The sequence below is a fragment of the Myxocyprinus asiaticus genome, chromosome 23 (assembly GCF_019703515.2).
Source record: "Myxocyprinus asiaticus isolate MX2 ecotype Aquarium Trade chromosome 23, UBuf_Myxa_2, whole genome shotgun sequence".
Classification (NCBI taxonomy): domain Eukaryota; kingdom Metazoa; phylum Chordata; class Actinopteri; order Cypriniformes; family Catostomidae; genus Myxocyprinus; species Myxocyprinus asiaticus.
The window spans coordinates 33,027,645-33,044,409 of NC_059366.1; the positions used below are offsets into that span (position 1 = coordinate 33,027,645).

Consider the following 16,765-nt stretch of genomic DNA (forward strand, 5'->3'; position numbering starts at 1 on the left):
TTAGAAATAAAGGAGACATTGGGCCTACTGTATTTACTGCATGTGTCTTGATCTGTCAGATAGCTATCCAATTGTTATAGACCTAATTCACAGCAGCGCCATCTTTGATTTCTGACAGGAATGACAACGAGGCTGTGGGGGATAGACATATAGTCTCTTCAATGGTTTTACAGTTGTTTAAAGTGTTTTTGGATCATTCCGCTGACAAAACAATAAGAAAATTATCTTTCCAAGAAATTTCAGTAGACAAAAAACTCTAGACAACATGAGTTTTGTAAAATTAGGTGTGATCTAGGAGCTTTATACAGCTTTTCGCAGTGCATGCCATTGAAGAGACGTTAAGTCTATCCCTCACAGCCTGGTTTTCATTTCCATCAAAAATCAAAGATGGCTTCTGTGAATAGCAACCTAGTCTCATAGAATGAATGTTACTATAGCTACATTTTTGCAAACTGACTTTTACGTGCCGCTTTCTATGTTTTGCTGCAGCTTCCTGGTGAAATGATCATTAGAGGCGCTACAACAACTGTGTGTTTTATTCACTGTCATACAAATCATGAGTATGACGGTTGATTATGACTTTATAAACCCTTATTTTTAGCTTTATTACTCACACACTGCTATGTTATGATATCAAAACACCTTTACTCTAATGCATTATTTAAAAATGATACATTAGCACACTTATTCCATCGTGATTAGCTTCCGTGGTAGCGCACCTGATATAGTGTTGGACTTTGAACTCGGAAGACCGAGATTTGAGCCCAGCCAAGATTGCTAGAAACAAAAGTGAAAGTAAAGCTGAAGCGACATGAAATGACATGGTTGCTTCAGAATAAAAATTTGCTTTTCGTGATAAATTTGCTTTTAAAACACTATCGGTTAGGTTTAGGTGTTGGATAAGAATGTCTGTTTTTTTTTCCACCTCTCATTTATCTTTTAGGTCACCATTGGTTAGGATTAGGCTAAAGGTTTAGGTTAGGGAAGTACATTTTACTCATTAAAACATGCATCTAAAATTCACCTTACAAACCTCGTCTGCTTACAACATCATTTCACTTGTTTTTGGAGCACCCTGCAGGACATTTCACTAGGAAAATACAGCCAAATTTGTAATACAGCACATAATTTTGGTTGAGAAAATGTTGCCATGGTCACATAAATTTCATGAGATCAGGCTGGTGAATAAGATCTATGCACATTAAATTTACACTTGGCAACATAAATGTGTTTCTGCATAACAGATGTAATTGTGTTCTGCTTTTCCTGCACTATATGCAAATATTAAGTTTACTTATGTGTTGATGATAATGCAGCATAAATTTGCTGCACTTGGTGTGGTTCATAAAAACAAAAAGGAGGAAGATAAAATTGCTTAGACAATTGTGCTACTAAAAGCAAAAGCTGTTATGTGCTGCATTTTCTTTGTCGCCAGCATTACTTTTTTAAATGTAATTAAAAAAAAAAAAAAAAAAACTTTTTCTAACCCTCATGTGATTCTAAACCTGTATGACTTTCTTCTTTGTAACATAAAAGGAGATGTTGACAGCCTCAGTCTCCATTCACTTGCATTGTATGGAAAAAATAAGCAATGACAGTGAATGGTGATAGTCATTCTGCTATCATTCTGCCTAACACCTCCTTTTGTGTTCTTTGGTAGAAAGAATTAAGTCAAACGGATTGAAACAACACGAAGGTGAGTAAAGGATTGTCAGAATTTTCTGTATTTATGTTTGGGTAAAATTTACAAATGCGGCCTGAACAAGCAAATGCATTTCAACTTGGCTGAGCCATGTCTTTGTTTATTTGAGTATAAATATCTTGTGGTCCTATATATTGACGTGCATATTTGATAAGGGTACAGTAATGCAGCATAATTGCTAGTGTTATACATGTGTTGTTACAGTGCTATAACTGCTTTATGACATGCTCTTATTACAGGCTTAGGTAAGTGTACTAGTGCCCTTAACGGGGCATGGAGGTTGTTTTAAGATGTAGATGGAGACTGTTTATACTCAGTGTGTCATGTTTAAAGTCCCTGGAGATAGTTTGGGTCTAAACAAAGAGTGTGAGGTCATCGCCTCGTTAAGCCATTAATTACTGTAGCTGCTCGTTATTTTCCACACATGTCTGTGAGATAATTATTGCCTGAGCAGCTGCAATACTACTACTCTCCACATACACATCGACACACACACACACACACACACTTACACACACACACACACAATCCCACATGTTCACAACGCTTTATTATCATCCAGTAAGGCTCTGACAGGACACACGCATACCTACACTTACACACACATAGATGCACACACTCATAAAAACAAATACACCTGAGCCAATTAATTACCATGCAAAAGGCCACTGACAGGACTGGCATGAATATACACTCTCACAAACAGACACACATACACTGCACTTTGGTAAACACAAGGCTCTTATATGTTTACACACACACCTTTATCAAGCACGTATGTATGGTATTCATTTGCTTAAACAAACACAAGATCTCACCAGCAGATTATGAGCAAAGTCTAGTCTGTTTTTTTTTTTTCTATCATTAGTCTGTTATCCTGTCATCATGCCCTCACCCTCATGTTGTTCAAAATGCTAAATACTTTCTTTCTTGCGTAAAACACAAAAAGAGATGTTGTGCATAATGACAGCCACAGTCACCATTCACTTTTCATTGTATGGAAAAAAAGATTAAATGAAAGTGAACAGTGACTGAGACTGTTCCCTCCTTTTGTGTTCCATGGAAGAAAGAAAGTTAGGAATGGGTTTGGGACAACATGAGGGTGAGAAAAGGAAGACAGTATTTTTATTTTAGGGTGAACTATCCCTTTAAGAAAACTGGAGCTACAACACTCAGATGTTGAGACAACACTCAATAAAATGAGACTATGTGAATGTTCCTGATGTATTGCAGGTGGACCAGTGCCAGAAATTACTACTTGAGTGGAAATTCCTTAGTGCTGGTTATTTTTCCTCTAGGGCAATTATTTTACTATCATTATCTGCCTGGAGATTATAGATTAACATTTTATTATGTTTCTACTTCTGGTTTTTAATCAATACATTTAATTGATAATATTTAATACAAAATCATCTTGTATTAAGCACTGTATACTACAGAACAATCTGTCTGGCAGGGGTTGTATGGCTCGAATAATTATGATATTTTTAACCCTGTAAAGCCTCACATCTGAAAGAATTGTCAGAAAGTTATATATATATTTAGCATTAAACTGTTTTTAGTACCATTAGACAAACTTTAAAAAGAAATTGTTAAAAAAATAAATTGCATGTTTTTTTGTTTTTTAATGTATCATATTTGATACATTAGGCTTTAAATGTCGTTATCCTCCTGAGGCCCAGCAATTCATTTTTGTGTAGGACATTTGTTATTTAAGTTTTTCTTAGCCCATACATGCTACAGTGGTAAGTCTTTGGGTATTATCAGAGGATTCACTGGGCTTTTCAGAGATACCAAATGTTTGAGAGTTTGGCCATGACAGCTTCCTCTCCTTGGTCTATAAATATAGTTTGAACTGTATCACAGTTCAATTCAGCACATCAAATACAATATGAATAAAATATTCTTTTTTCAATAAACAATTTTTATCATATGTATTTTATGCATCAAACACTATATTGGAAATTGTAAAACTTTTTTTTGCTGGGTCTCAGGAACTTATGGTAAGATGACATCATCACAACTTAATGTACAATAATAAAATAATCTTTATGATGACAGAGCAGGCTACATATATGAAAATACACAGAAATATTAGTTCACACTTTAAATATATCTTACAAAATGTATATGCTAGAATTTGCAAAGCTCTGTGATTTATTATTATTATTATTATTATTATTATTTTATAGGGGGCATAAATGGAATGTAATGGTGATTGAGAGATATACCTCAAAAGCCTGTTGTATCATATTTGATACATGCATTTTCAACATGCTTTTTCAATAAAATAATATACAAAATATTAACCAAGCATAATTTGCTTATATTCAGCAAATACTCATTTTAAAATATCAGTAACAATATAATCATTACTGTCACTTTTACTTTATTAAAATAAGTTGTCATTTATCCCAACATAAGAGTCATTTTTCAACAATAGATCGATATAAACATTGATACCACTTTTTTCACAAATAACCAATAGATGGTGCCATAAACATGTGAAACTTACATACCATAAATGTTTTGGCTTTTCAGCTTCAGCAGAGAGTTACACGGCGTTATAGGATTAAGGACACTATGTACATTTTTGAAGAATTTGTGTGCTATCAGCAAGAGAGAGCAATTAATCACAATGGTGTCATACCTCCCTTATGTTTTAATTTTATTTCATAGGTGTGCGTTTTCCAGAGAATAGGCTTAGCTCACAGGTGTAGATCTGGCCATAAAAGAATCAGAACAATCTGGAATGATTTCTTACTAGGATTTAGATGTAAGAAGTCAGTTTACTGGGCATCAGGTAACAGGGCCCTTGGAATAGAGGGTCCCGTGGGGCTGTTTACCATTCAGGCAGTCCATCTCTCCAACTCTGTGTTTGGACTCTAAACAGCTCTTGCTGGCCAGCAGGTCAACATTGTTCCTTCATTGTCAAGGGACAAAAAAAGGACCATTATTGTGTTTCACTTCAGTGCTGGCTGGTAGCTCTGTAGATGGTTATAAAGTAGATTAATAGAAAAAGAGGCAAAAGGGAAGTGGCATTTTAGAAGATGGGGGACATTAACATGGAGAAAGACAGTTAGAGAGAGGGAGAGAGAGAGGTAATATGGTGTTGTGTAGTTTTAGAGGGATTTATTTGGCCTTGTCTGTCTTTGGTCTGTTGTTTGTGATCTGTTATCGCTGTGGCGATGGGGGCAGAATTGCACCCATTGTGATAGAGCAAACTGGAGACAGACTGATGGAAAGATGTGAATTGAACAGAAAGAAAATTGTAGGAAAGAGAAGAAACTTAGAAAACAAAAGAAGGGGCACTTTGTTTTAAAGCAACCCCATGAAATAAAAATTCTAGTTTTGTGGATTTTAGTCCATTTTAATTAGCCTTGAAGCTATTTCTATTCAATAAATCATTGACAAAATGTACTTTTAGCATATAAATGCATTTAAAATGTGCAGTCTTTCACTACTGGGAAAATGGTCTCATCTTGCACAACACAGATTTTTGTCCTATCAAATGCTCTCTAGATTGAGAATGTCCCTTCCCTAATACCACCTGCAACCTACTGGCAAACTCATTCAAAATTCATTCTTTCATGGTTGTGATGAAACTAAAGCCTTTTAACTATTTAAAAAAAAATGGGATGAGCCCTTTAATATGAAATACTTCAACACTGAACATAAAATATTAATTTACAACTTTATTAATCCCCTATAGGGTAATTAGAATTAGGGCGATAGACACAAACAGGCAAAAACCTTTAAGACAAAGTACAATAAACAATACATTAAAAACATATTGCATCAGTTAAAAAAAAAAAAAAATTATACTAAATAAATTAGATGAGTAAACACCATTTTTTTTTCTTTTTTTTTTTTTTTCTGTTACATAGGTGTATGGCCTCTAGCACATAAGCAAATATATAGCAATTAGTAAAAACACCCAACACTCCAAAGAAGCCGGCCCAAAGACAAAAATTCAAATTGAGGATACAAAGGATGTGTATCATCTCTTATAATACCGGGAGCCTTCCTTATCACTTGCTACTCATAGAATTAAGTTAGAATATGCAGAGGCACACCAGTCATTTTTGAACAAATCTTAACTATGGTTTGCAGGTTTTAAACATAGAAAACTGTGCATTTCAAGCAATTTCTTGGGGCTTTAATGCATAAAAGCAGCCATTATTCATGTTTCCTTTTCTTTATCTAAAGGTGTTGTTATGATAAGAGAGAGGCTCTCAGAACAAGGCTGTAGTTCTTGTGTTGATTGAGCCCATGGATAAACACAACTGATTACATTGCAGACCAGGCGAGAGCTGCTCATCTGCTTACCTGTCTGATTGTTAGGGCTCTTATCTGTATGTGTGTGACAGTTCTTGAACTGGCTCATCCCCAGGGTCTCACATTCACAGTGTGACTCTACCCAGTAACAGTCTGTAAGTGTCTCCTTCAGCTTATAGTGAGGGAGTGATTGGTTTGTATTTTTATTGCTGGAAATGAATTAGGAGATGAGTACTAGCTTTTAATATTTCAAGTGGGGAGAGAAAGAGAGACAGAAGAGATAGAGCTTTAAAGAAGTGAGGACAGCAAAAGGGGGGATGGCACATTTGATGTGAAAGAGTGTGTTGAATTCCTTTTTTTAGTCAGGAAAGTAGGACAGTATGTCAAAGCTTTTGTTCCACTTTCGGAATTGTGAGTCCATTTAAGGAAGTCTGCGAGTGGACTGAGATGGGTTGAATTGGGCTGTGGGGAAGGATTTGTGAGAGAACGTACACAAGGGCGATTTATAGAGCACCTTGGCTAACCGTCAAACACAGTGACCGGTTAGAACTAACACTGATGTATTCCTAATGCTTCCTCAAATAGGACATCGACAAGTTTTCTGGCCCTTGTGTACATTTAAGCCAAATTCCCTATATTTTACCCATCCCCATCGGAAATAGCAAGTTCTTTCACTGCAACATTACAGTTCTCTCAGTCAATGTGATTGGGATTAGGGGGAAAACGATATTTTAAAATATTGCAGCATTTTACATCAAAATACTTCATTGATATTCTGATACAAAGTAGTTAATTTTATTACAGTACATGAATGTTCTGGGTGCAATGGAAGCTAAGCTCAATCAACAGACTTTGTAGCATAATGTTGATTTCCATAAAAATTATTTCATCTAGTCCCTCTTTTATTGAAAAACAAAAGTTTAAAAAGTATAGTTACTAGACATTAACATGATACAATCGCTTATTCAATACCCTGATAACGGGGTTTCATGGTCCAACGAAGTTGTAATATTGGATATAACTTTATAAGCTTAGGAAGCTATTTTTATCACACTAAAATCATGTTATCACATATAATGTTTAAGTTTTCTGGATATACTTTTGAAGCACTGTGTATTTAAACATTTACTGGCCCCATTCACTTCCATAGTAAGTGCCTTACTGTAATTGTAACGTATTGGAAAGGAAGTCACGAGAGCTGGATCTAGGTGCAGCGAAATAGTATTTAATAAAGTAAACAAAGTACAGATTAACAGGGTAAACACAGGAACAAAAGAAACATCCACGATGGGAAAAACATAGGAACACAGAAAACATCTTTGACAGGAATGGGTCAATGAACAGGAGGTCAAAACATATAACAACTGACAAAGAACAAGCAAACAACAGGGCATTATATACACAAAGACTAATGAGTTAATGAAACACAGGTGAGAACAATCAAGGACAGCTGGCAGTGATGAGGGCTGGGAATTATGGGAAATGTAGTCCGGGAGGAACAGATGACAGGGGAGAAACACAAGGCAAACAACAGTGAATCATGACAGAACCCCCCCCCCAATGGGCAGCACCTGAAGCCCATGGAAGGCTGGTCAGGGAGGCAGGGCCAAGATGGAGCCGGAGACCAAGGATACCAGAGCAGAACAGGCAGAAGGCCGGGAGACCAGAGCAGATCGGGTGGACAGCCGAGAGACCAAGGAGACCAGTGCAGATCAGGCAGGCAGCCATGAGACCAGGGAGACCAGAGCAGATCAGGCGAACGGTCAGGAGACCCAAAAGACCAGAGCAGATCAGGCGGATGGCCAGGAGACCCAGGAGACCAGAGCAGATCAGGCAGAGACCAAGGAGACCAGAGAAGATCAGGCAGACAGCCAGGAGACCCAGAAAACCAGAGCAGATCAGGCGGACAGCCAGGAGTCCAGAGTATATCAGGCGGATGGCCAGGAGACCCAGAAGACCAGAGCAGATCAGGCGGACGGCCAGGAGACTCAGAAGATCAGAGCTGATCAGGTGGGCGGCCAGAAGACCCAGGAGACCAGAGCAGATCAGGTGGATGGCCAGGAGACTCAGAAGACCACCTCAGGGTAGTGACTGAATCAGGAGGCCTGGTAGGTGGCCACAGGGCTGAAACAGGATCAGGAGGCCTAGGTGGAGACCACAGGGTCGAGATAGGGTCAGGAGGCCTGGGAGGCGGCCACAGACTAGAGACTGGAGCCGTGGAAGACTCTGAAGGCAGAGCCATGGAAGGCGGAGCTTTAGTAGGCTCGAGGGGCGAAGCTGTGGCAGGCGGAGCCATGGGAGGCTTGATGGGCGAAGCCGTGGCAGGCGGAGCTGTGGGAGGCTCGAGGGGCGAAGCCATGGCAGGCTCGAGGGGCGAAGCCGTGGCAGGCGGAGCCGTGGAAGGCTCGAGGGGCGAAGCCATGGCAGGCTCGAGGGGCGAAGCTGTGGCAGGCGGAGCCATGGGAAGCTCGAGGGGCGAAGCCGTAGAAGGTGGAGCTGTGGCAGGCTTGAGGGGTGAAGCCGTAGAAGGCGGAACCTTGGCAGGTTCGAGGGGCGAAGCCGTAGAAGGCAGAGCTGTGGCAGGCTCGAAGGGCAAAACCGTAGAAGGCAGAGCCGTGGCCAGTTCGAGGCTAAGAGTCCAGGATGACTGGGAAATGACCTCAGTGGTCGTGAACATGAGCTGAGTCTCGGGAGCGACCTCTGTGGTCGTGGGCATGGACTGAGATTCGGGGACGACCTCTGTGGTCATGGGCGTAGACAGAGACTCAGGTATGACCTCTGTGGTCATGGGCGTAAACAGAGACTCGGGTACGACATCTGTGGTCGTGGGCGTAGACAGAGACTTGGGAACGACCTCTGTGGTCGTGGGCGTAGACAGAGACTTGGGAACGAACTCTGTGGTCGTGGACAGAGACTTGGAAAAGACCTCTGTGGTCATGGACAGAGACTTGGAAACGACCTCTGTGGTCGTGGACAGAGACTTGGAAACGACCTCTGTGGTCATGGACAGAGACTTGGAAACGACCTCTGTGGTTGTGGGCGTAGTCAGAGACTCGGAGATGACCTCCGTGGTCGTGAACATGGACAGAGACTTGGAACTGACCTCCATGGTCATGTACAAAAGCAGAGAATCGGAGACGACCTCCGTGGTCGTGTACAAGGGCAGAGAATCGGAGATGACCTCCATGGTCGTGTATATGGGCAGAGACTCGGAGATGACCTCCGTGGTCGTGTACATGGGCAGAGACTCGTAGACGACCTCTGTGGTCATGTACATGGGCAGAGACTTGGAGATGACCTCTGTGGTCGTGAACATGGGATGAGACTTGGAAATGGAAGCCTTTCTCCTCCTCCTCCGGGAGGCCGACGTAGGTAACGTGGGCTCTGGGACGAACGAGGCTGGCAACACTGGCAACGCTGGCTCTGGGACGGACGAGGCTGGCAACGCTGGGTCTGGGACAGACGAGGCTGGCAACGCTGGCTCTGGGACGGATGAAGCTTCCAGCTTGTTGGCCGTGGCAGGCGTGGGCGTCGGCTTGTTGGCCGTGACAGGCATGGGTGTCGGCTTGTTGGCCGTGGCAGGCATCGGCTCGTTTGCTCATGACAGTAACTGTAATTTATTTATTTGTATTTTTCAAATAAACAATGGACAAGTCTATATAATTGTTTGTGGAATCAGCAGTATGCCATAAATGCTGTCAATTGACCATTTGGTCAACAAACACTCAGTTATTTCTATTCGACCAAAATCCAAACTCTACGCAGGCTACAATATAATTGTGCAAAGGACCATTACAAAAGTCCATTGTGGAAGATCACAATATGTCACAGCATAAAGAATCGTGACCCACATATACATACACTGAAAAACATTTGGAGTGATGTTTACTTGAAAAAACCTAGGAAACAATTTCCACACAGAAATTGCTCGTAAATATAACAGACCATATTTTCAAGTAAAGGTTACACACAATTCTCGCTGGCTTTCATAAGAAATTCTCAAGTAAATTTAACTTTGTAATACTCTATTTCAAGTAAATTTTACCCACTCTTTGTTTCGACATTTTACTCAAGCAATGTAGCACTGAATTAAGCTATGATTTTTAAAATGTGCTAGCATTTCAATGTATTTTTAACTTATGAGTCCTAGTTATTATTTTGAATTGCCCGTGTAATATTTACTTAACTTTTAAAATGTTTTTGTTTTTTGTAAACATTACTAGTATTTATTTGTGAAGTATTAATACTGATAATGTGTTCAATAAAAATATCTGAACAAAAGCAAGTAACATGAAATGACAGACAACATTTTACAAAATATTTTTAATTCATTTTTAAAACTGTTTAGAAAAATGCATTAACATTAAATGTATTTTTACATACATTAACATTTTGGTCAAAGGATAAAATAAAAAGGGCAGAATAAAACAATTACCCATCTTTTATCCAACTGTCCCCATCTCTCTTTTACTTTACATCTTTGTTTCTCTGTCTAGCCTATATCTATCTATCTACCTATCTATCTATCTAAATCTGTACAGTACTGTAAAGTTAATCATATTGTATAAGGTGTACAGTGAGTATATGGTCAACTTACCTTGAATAAGCTGCTTTAGCCAAATGGTGAATACTCAGTCTGTGAAATGGATATAAATTGTTGTCCAGCTATTCCTGCCAAAACAATGCACACATGTTATGAATGCATAAAATTAATTTTCAGGTTTTGTTTCATTAGATCGTAAGAAATATCCACTTCATTCAGCACTGTTATTGTTCTGTCCTCTGTTCTGTTTTTGTTCCTGTTCATCCATCCATCCGTCCATCCATCTGTCTGTCTATCTATCTATCTGACTGTCTGTTTAAATCTGTTAAGTATTGTAAGTTAAAGGGATAGTTCACCCAAAAATTCTCACATATTTCCCAGATGTGTATGACTTTCTTTCTTCTGCTGAAACACAAATAAAGAGTTTTAGAATAATATTTCAGCTCTGAAGGTTTATACGATGCAGGTGAATTGTGACCAGAAATTTGAATCTCCAGAAATCACAAAGTCAGCATAAAAGTAATCCATAAGACTCCAGTTGTTTGATCCATGTCTTCAGAAGTAATATGATAGGTGTGAGTGAAAAATAGATCAATAATTAAGTCCTTTTTTACTATAAATCTCCATTTTCACTTTCACTTCCACGTTCTTCTTTTGTTTTTAGCGATTCAATTTCTTCTTGCATATCACCACCTACAAGTCGGGGCTGGTCAAAGGTTGAGATTTATAGTAAGAAAGGAATTAAATATCGATCTGTTTCTCAATCACACCTATCACATTGCTTCTGAAGTCATGGATTTAACCACTTGAGTTGTATGGGTTACTTTTAGGCTGCCTTTTTTTTTTTTTTTTTTGGAGCTTCAAATTTCTGGCCACTATTCACTTATTTGGACCAACAGAGCTGAGATACTCTTCTAAAAATCTACATTTGTGTTCTGCAGAAGAAAGAAAGTTATATACATCTGGGATGTTTTGAGGGTGAGTAAATGATGAGAGAATTTTCATTTTTGGGTGAACTATCCCTTTAATCAATATTATATAAGATGTGCAGTGGGTTGGGTATGTGGTAAGCTTACCTTGAATAAACTGCTTTAGCCAAATGGTGAATCCTCAATCTGTGAAATGGATATAAATAGTTGTCCAGCTATTCCTGCCAACAATGCACACGTTATAAATGCATAAAATGCATTTTCAGGTTTTGTTTCATTAGACTGTAAGAAATATCCACTGCATCCTAAAGCATTCTAAAGCATCCCGTTATTGTTTTACTGAGTGAGAAAAACTTTTCAAATAATTCAGCCCGCATGCGAACTGTCCAAATGATTCTGACTGAACGATTCGTTCACGCATTGGGCATTGCTAGTTCTGATTCTACACAGCCCGATGGCCCATGTTCATGAGTGCCTTGTTTAAAAAAATATAATTTTGGGGGGGGGGGGGGGATTTTTTCCCCTTTTCTCCCAATTTGGAATGCCCAATTCCCAATGTGCTCTAAGTCCTTGAGGTCACCTCAATCTGGGTGGCGTATTGCCTCTGCATCTGAGACCGTCAGCCCGCACATCTTATCACGTGGCTTGTTGAGCGCGTTACCATGGAGATATAGTGTGTGTGGAGGCTTCACGCCATCCACCGCGGCATCCACACACAACTCACCACGTGCCCCACCGAGAGCGAACCACATTATAGCGATCACAAGGAGGTTACCCCATGTGACTCTACCCTCCCTAGCAACCGGGCCAATTTGGTTGCTTAGGAGACCCAGCTGGAGTCACTCAACACGCCCTGGGATTTGAACTAGCGAACTCCAGGGGTGGTAGTCACCACTGAGCTACCCAGGCCCCGTGCCTTGTTTACATTGCATACAACTCATACTGTTTCTATCATATCTACTGTGTTGTACGTATGACATTCCGAACACGGCCTATGTGTTCCGTGGAGGGCGCCACTACAGTGCACGAGGCGCATTTTGTTCGACACAACACATGTTGAAATTGGCTCGGTCAAATGAAATCAGCGCCCTCCAAGCGATTGCGCCAGACAGTCACCTATGTCACCTAATTAAAGGTTGACTGGCCCTGACTATATTACTAGTCTTAACTTGGTTATTTTAATCTCCATTGTGCTTACTCGGTTATTTATATGCATGAAACAGAACCACGTTTGCAAACGTTATCCATTAAACACAAATGGATAATGCTTGTAAGCACCACGGCAGGTCACACCAGGACTGTAGAAAGTTAAATAAGCCAGCAAACGTTATTAAATTTCTTGGTAAGCGAATATTTATTTTCTCAAATGGCGACCACTTACCTAAGTTCAGTCTTCTTCCTCCTCAGGTGAAGAGATTAATTGAAGAGAGATAAATTAGCTGAGAAGAATTTTTGTTGGACAACTTGCCTCAGTCGCCTGCTTAACCGTCTCCGTCTCTGAGCGCCAATTCGGATTTCAGAGCGCATGCGCAACTATTACCTGGTTGTGTAGCATTTTACTTGCATTTGGCAGTTTTTTGCATAAATTTATAAGATGAAAAAAGCATTGTATATATTACTTTGGCATTTCTATTCAAATTTACGTATTTGTTTGAGCACGAAAAAATACAAAGAAACACTAAGCAACAAACTGAATTATACATCACATTTCGTCACATATACATCACAAGACTGACACAGTATTTACTTGTAGAAAGTACTCAAATAATCTTTACTCTTTTTACAAGTTCAAAAAAATTTTTATTTCATACTGTATATATTGTATCGCCAGGTCCCTGCGGATTCCCATCACTAATTGTAATAAGCTTAATGCTGTCCCCTCCCACTGATCATAAATATGCAAATTTGTCTTGTCAAAACAAGCAGACCCCGCTTGTCTTTTTCCCGCACATACACAAATTTTCCCTCTCCCCTACATTGTGACTGTAGTTGTTAGCAAGGTCACAGTGTTTCTCTTGACTTCTCGAGAGGGAGCTTGGGTGTGTGTGTGTGTTTTTGGGGTGGTGGTGAGGAGGGGGTACTTCCTGGTCCATTCCTGATTGTATTATTTCCTTACTGGCTTCCAAGCAGTCTCAGAACACAGAAACACACACACACAAAGAGAGAGAGAGAGTGAAAGAGAGAGATTTACACTGAAGCAGGAACACACACACTTGGAACTCGTCCATGCATATGCTGATAATTCCCAAAAATTAGTTTATTTTATCAAATCTGACAAAGCAAGGAAACCGTGTTTACATGAGATTTGGAACAATCGAGATATTCTCAGCTTTTGACATCAAACCGTAAAGAGGCAAGCGCACAACACTTGCAAACATTGAATAAGCCGGTAAGAATGCCGGTAAAGGTATTTACATGCAATGCGAAATCGGGGTAATGGGCAAAAATCTACCTGTGTCGACTGGTTTGTTCTTAAGCCATTTATGGTCTTACACCGATAAAGGAAAGCCGTTTAATGCGTTTACATGACCACACATGTTGTCGGCTTATTTAGCATAATTGGTGTAAAAATGTGCATGTAAACACGCTCACTATGGTTTCCATAAAATGGTGACCCAATACAGTACAAAAGTAAACAAAAATCTCCTTAAAATTCACATTGAAAGACATCAATATGACCTAAAATTCATTGTGACAACAGTGTGCAAGTGAACTTGTATACAATTTAGTCTGGGTTGTTTTTTCTTGTACCTTGTGTAGTTTTGTTCATGGTTTTTGAGGATGAGGGCATGTCATGCAACCTAGCCACACTGGCATTTGCCTAATTTGGCTAGCTTCTACCAAAGAACATGATTTTGTGGCAAAATAACATAGAGTTTGATTGGACGCCTTTGGCAACAACAGAAATGAGAATCAATTTTCTCCTCCCTATTATATGTTGCTAAGCATTTTTTATTTTGGTTAGTTGCAAAGAATATTCCAATAGTTCAATACAAGTTAAGCTCAATCGACAGCATTTGTAGCATAATGTTGATTTATTTCGACTTGTCCGTCCTTTTCTTTAAAAAAAGTAAAAATCGAGGTTACAGTGAGGCACTTACATTTTAAGTCGATTGAGCTTAACTTTTATTGAACCCACAATATTCCTTTAATTAATTGCATTTAACATTGTTTTTCCTTGCTGATCACAACCTTAACATTGCAACCCATCAGTTGTGAACCACGGCACTAACACACCTAACTAATATGTCTGTTTTCTGCTGTCTTAGGTGATGATCTGTTGATTGAGCGGAGTGTTAACCGCGGAGAAATGAACCCTGGAGAGGAACGACAGCTCATTCAGCACAAGGGTCAAACTGCTAGCTTCCAGTACAGCGTGCGTGTGCGGTGTGACCGACATTACTACGGCAACAAGTGCAACATAATGTGTAGCCCACGCGATGATTACTTTGGACATTACACATGTGATCATCTCGGCAATCAGCAGTGCATGGAGGGCTGGAACGGGCAGGGCTGCACGAAAGGTGTTTGTGTGTGGACTAGGGGTGATACTCAGATTTCAATCTTAGGGGGGCTCAGCCCGCAATGGGACTATAAGATGTGCACATTTACATAAAATGTATTCCACTCTATTGCACAGATAGTGTTTTGTTTTTTAAACTGTGTTTAAATCATTCAAGCTAGCCAGCTAATAATGCTAGCATGAATATTGTCATTTTCTATTACCAACACTATACAGTTATATAAAAATAACTGAGACTGTTTGAAGAATACAGACAAACCATATATTATTTTATTTGTCTATTTATTGGCAACACATTTCATCTGTCCTAATCATTTTATGAGTTTTCATGAGTTAAGAATGCACCTGTGTTTGGGTGGATTTTGGTACATATACAGTACATATACAACTGCTCCCATGATAATTTTTAGTGGATGTACTGTGAAAAGTCAATTCTCTTCAAGTTCACACAGATGTTCTACACAGTAAAAAGTGGTAAGGTGGAAGTACTATCTTAAAGATCGATTTCTACTAATCTAATCCTCCAAAAATTACTTTAGTTGGTGTAACATAAAATAGTGAGATTGACTTATTGACTTAAAATAGTACAGAACTTTTGACTTCAATATTTTTTTTTTTTTTACTAATGTTAACACAAGCTATTTTTTAGGTTATCTGACAATTTTTTTTTTACAGTATTGTAACACCCAGTAAGACCAATAATACAGCCAATATTGTGTGTGTGTGTGTGTGTGTGTGTGTTTGTACACCCCGTTAGCCTTTTCATCTGTCTGTGACTGTCACTCATCAGTCACATTGCTGAATGCAGGCAAAACAGAGGACTATAGTAAAGTTCATTCATATTTCTCTGTCTTTCAGCTATCTGTAAGCAAGGCTGCAGTGAGCAGCATGGAGGCTGTGACGCTCCAGGAGAATGTGTGTAAGTCCCTTTCTCCTTCTCTCTCTCTCTCTCTCTCTCTCTCTGTATTCTCAGGTCAAGCATCCCGAAAAGATGAATGACTCTGTTCGTTAGAGTAAACGTTGTTTCACACACAACACGCACATGGACAGCAGCTTAAAATAGTTCTGAATGAACTGAGCAGACAACTGACACATAATAATATGAGATTAGCTCTACCTCCCTCATGAATGTGTGTGTGGTTGGCTATGTTTGGAATGGAATACTAGCTTACTAAATACTGAATACTGTGCAGTAAATACTGTACAGTACTGTATATATTGCCTACTATTTTTTTTTAAACTACAGATTGTCTTGTTATTCTGTGCATACAGAAAATTCACATACTATGCACAGTATCCATACAATATACTGCAGAAATAGTACATTGAAACAGCCGTTGACTCCTTCAGTAGTATGTTTGAGTGTAAGTATATTTTTGTGTTTGAATGACATTACTTTCCCTTGCGGAACCTCAGCCATCTTTTTTAAGCATGTGAGGTGGAAGTGACCTTTGACCACCAGTCTTTCTGGAATTCATTGCTGTCTAAGATTAGGAAAGAGATTGAGGTCATGACCTTTGTCTGCTACTGGAAAGACATTTTTACACTCCTCTCTCTATGACACCCAAACTTTAGCATGAGTTGAGTCTCATACCTGAGCTCCTCTATTACAGTTTGCAAGCCAAATCTGTTCTCTGCTTTCAACATTCCTTTAGCACATTAAACATACATATGAATTTAACTGGGACAAATATATTTATATTGTCCCAGCATTTGTTGTTTGGATGCTGGTCTTCAGCATGGGATGTTGGTGTCCTGGTTTGCCCATAGCTAAATTAAGCAGCAAGACT

At 39.3% G+C, this 16,765-nt stretch overlaps 1 protein-coding gene across 2 annotated transcripts in view; it reads left to right on the forward strand.

The window, feature by feature from the left end:
* Window positions 1-16,765, forward strand: part of LOC127413978 (protein jagged-2-like) — a 57,106-nt gene that overhangs the window by 20,816 nt on the left and 19,525 nt on the right. For both annotated transcript variants that reach the window (XM_051651587.1, XM_051651586.1), the window contains exons 4-5: window positions 14,722-14,976; window positions 15,834-15,894. In XM_051651587.1, coding sequence (XP_051507547.1) covers window positions 14,722-14,976; window positions 15,834-15,894 — 316 coding nt within the window. The remainder of the gene's footprint in view (window positions 1-14,721; window positions 14,977-15,833; window positions 15,895-16,765) is intronic.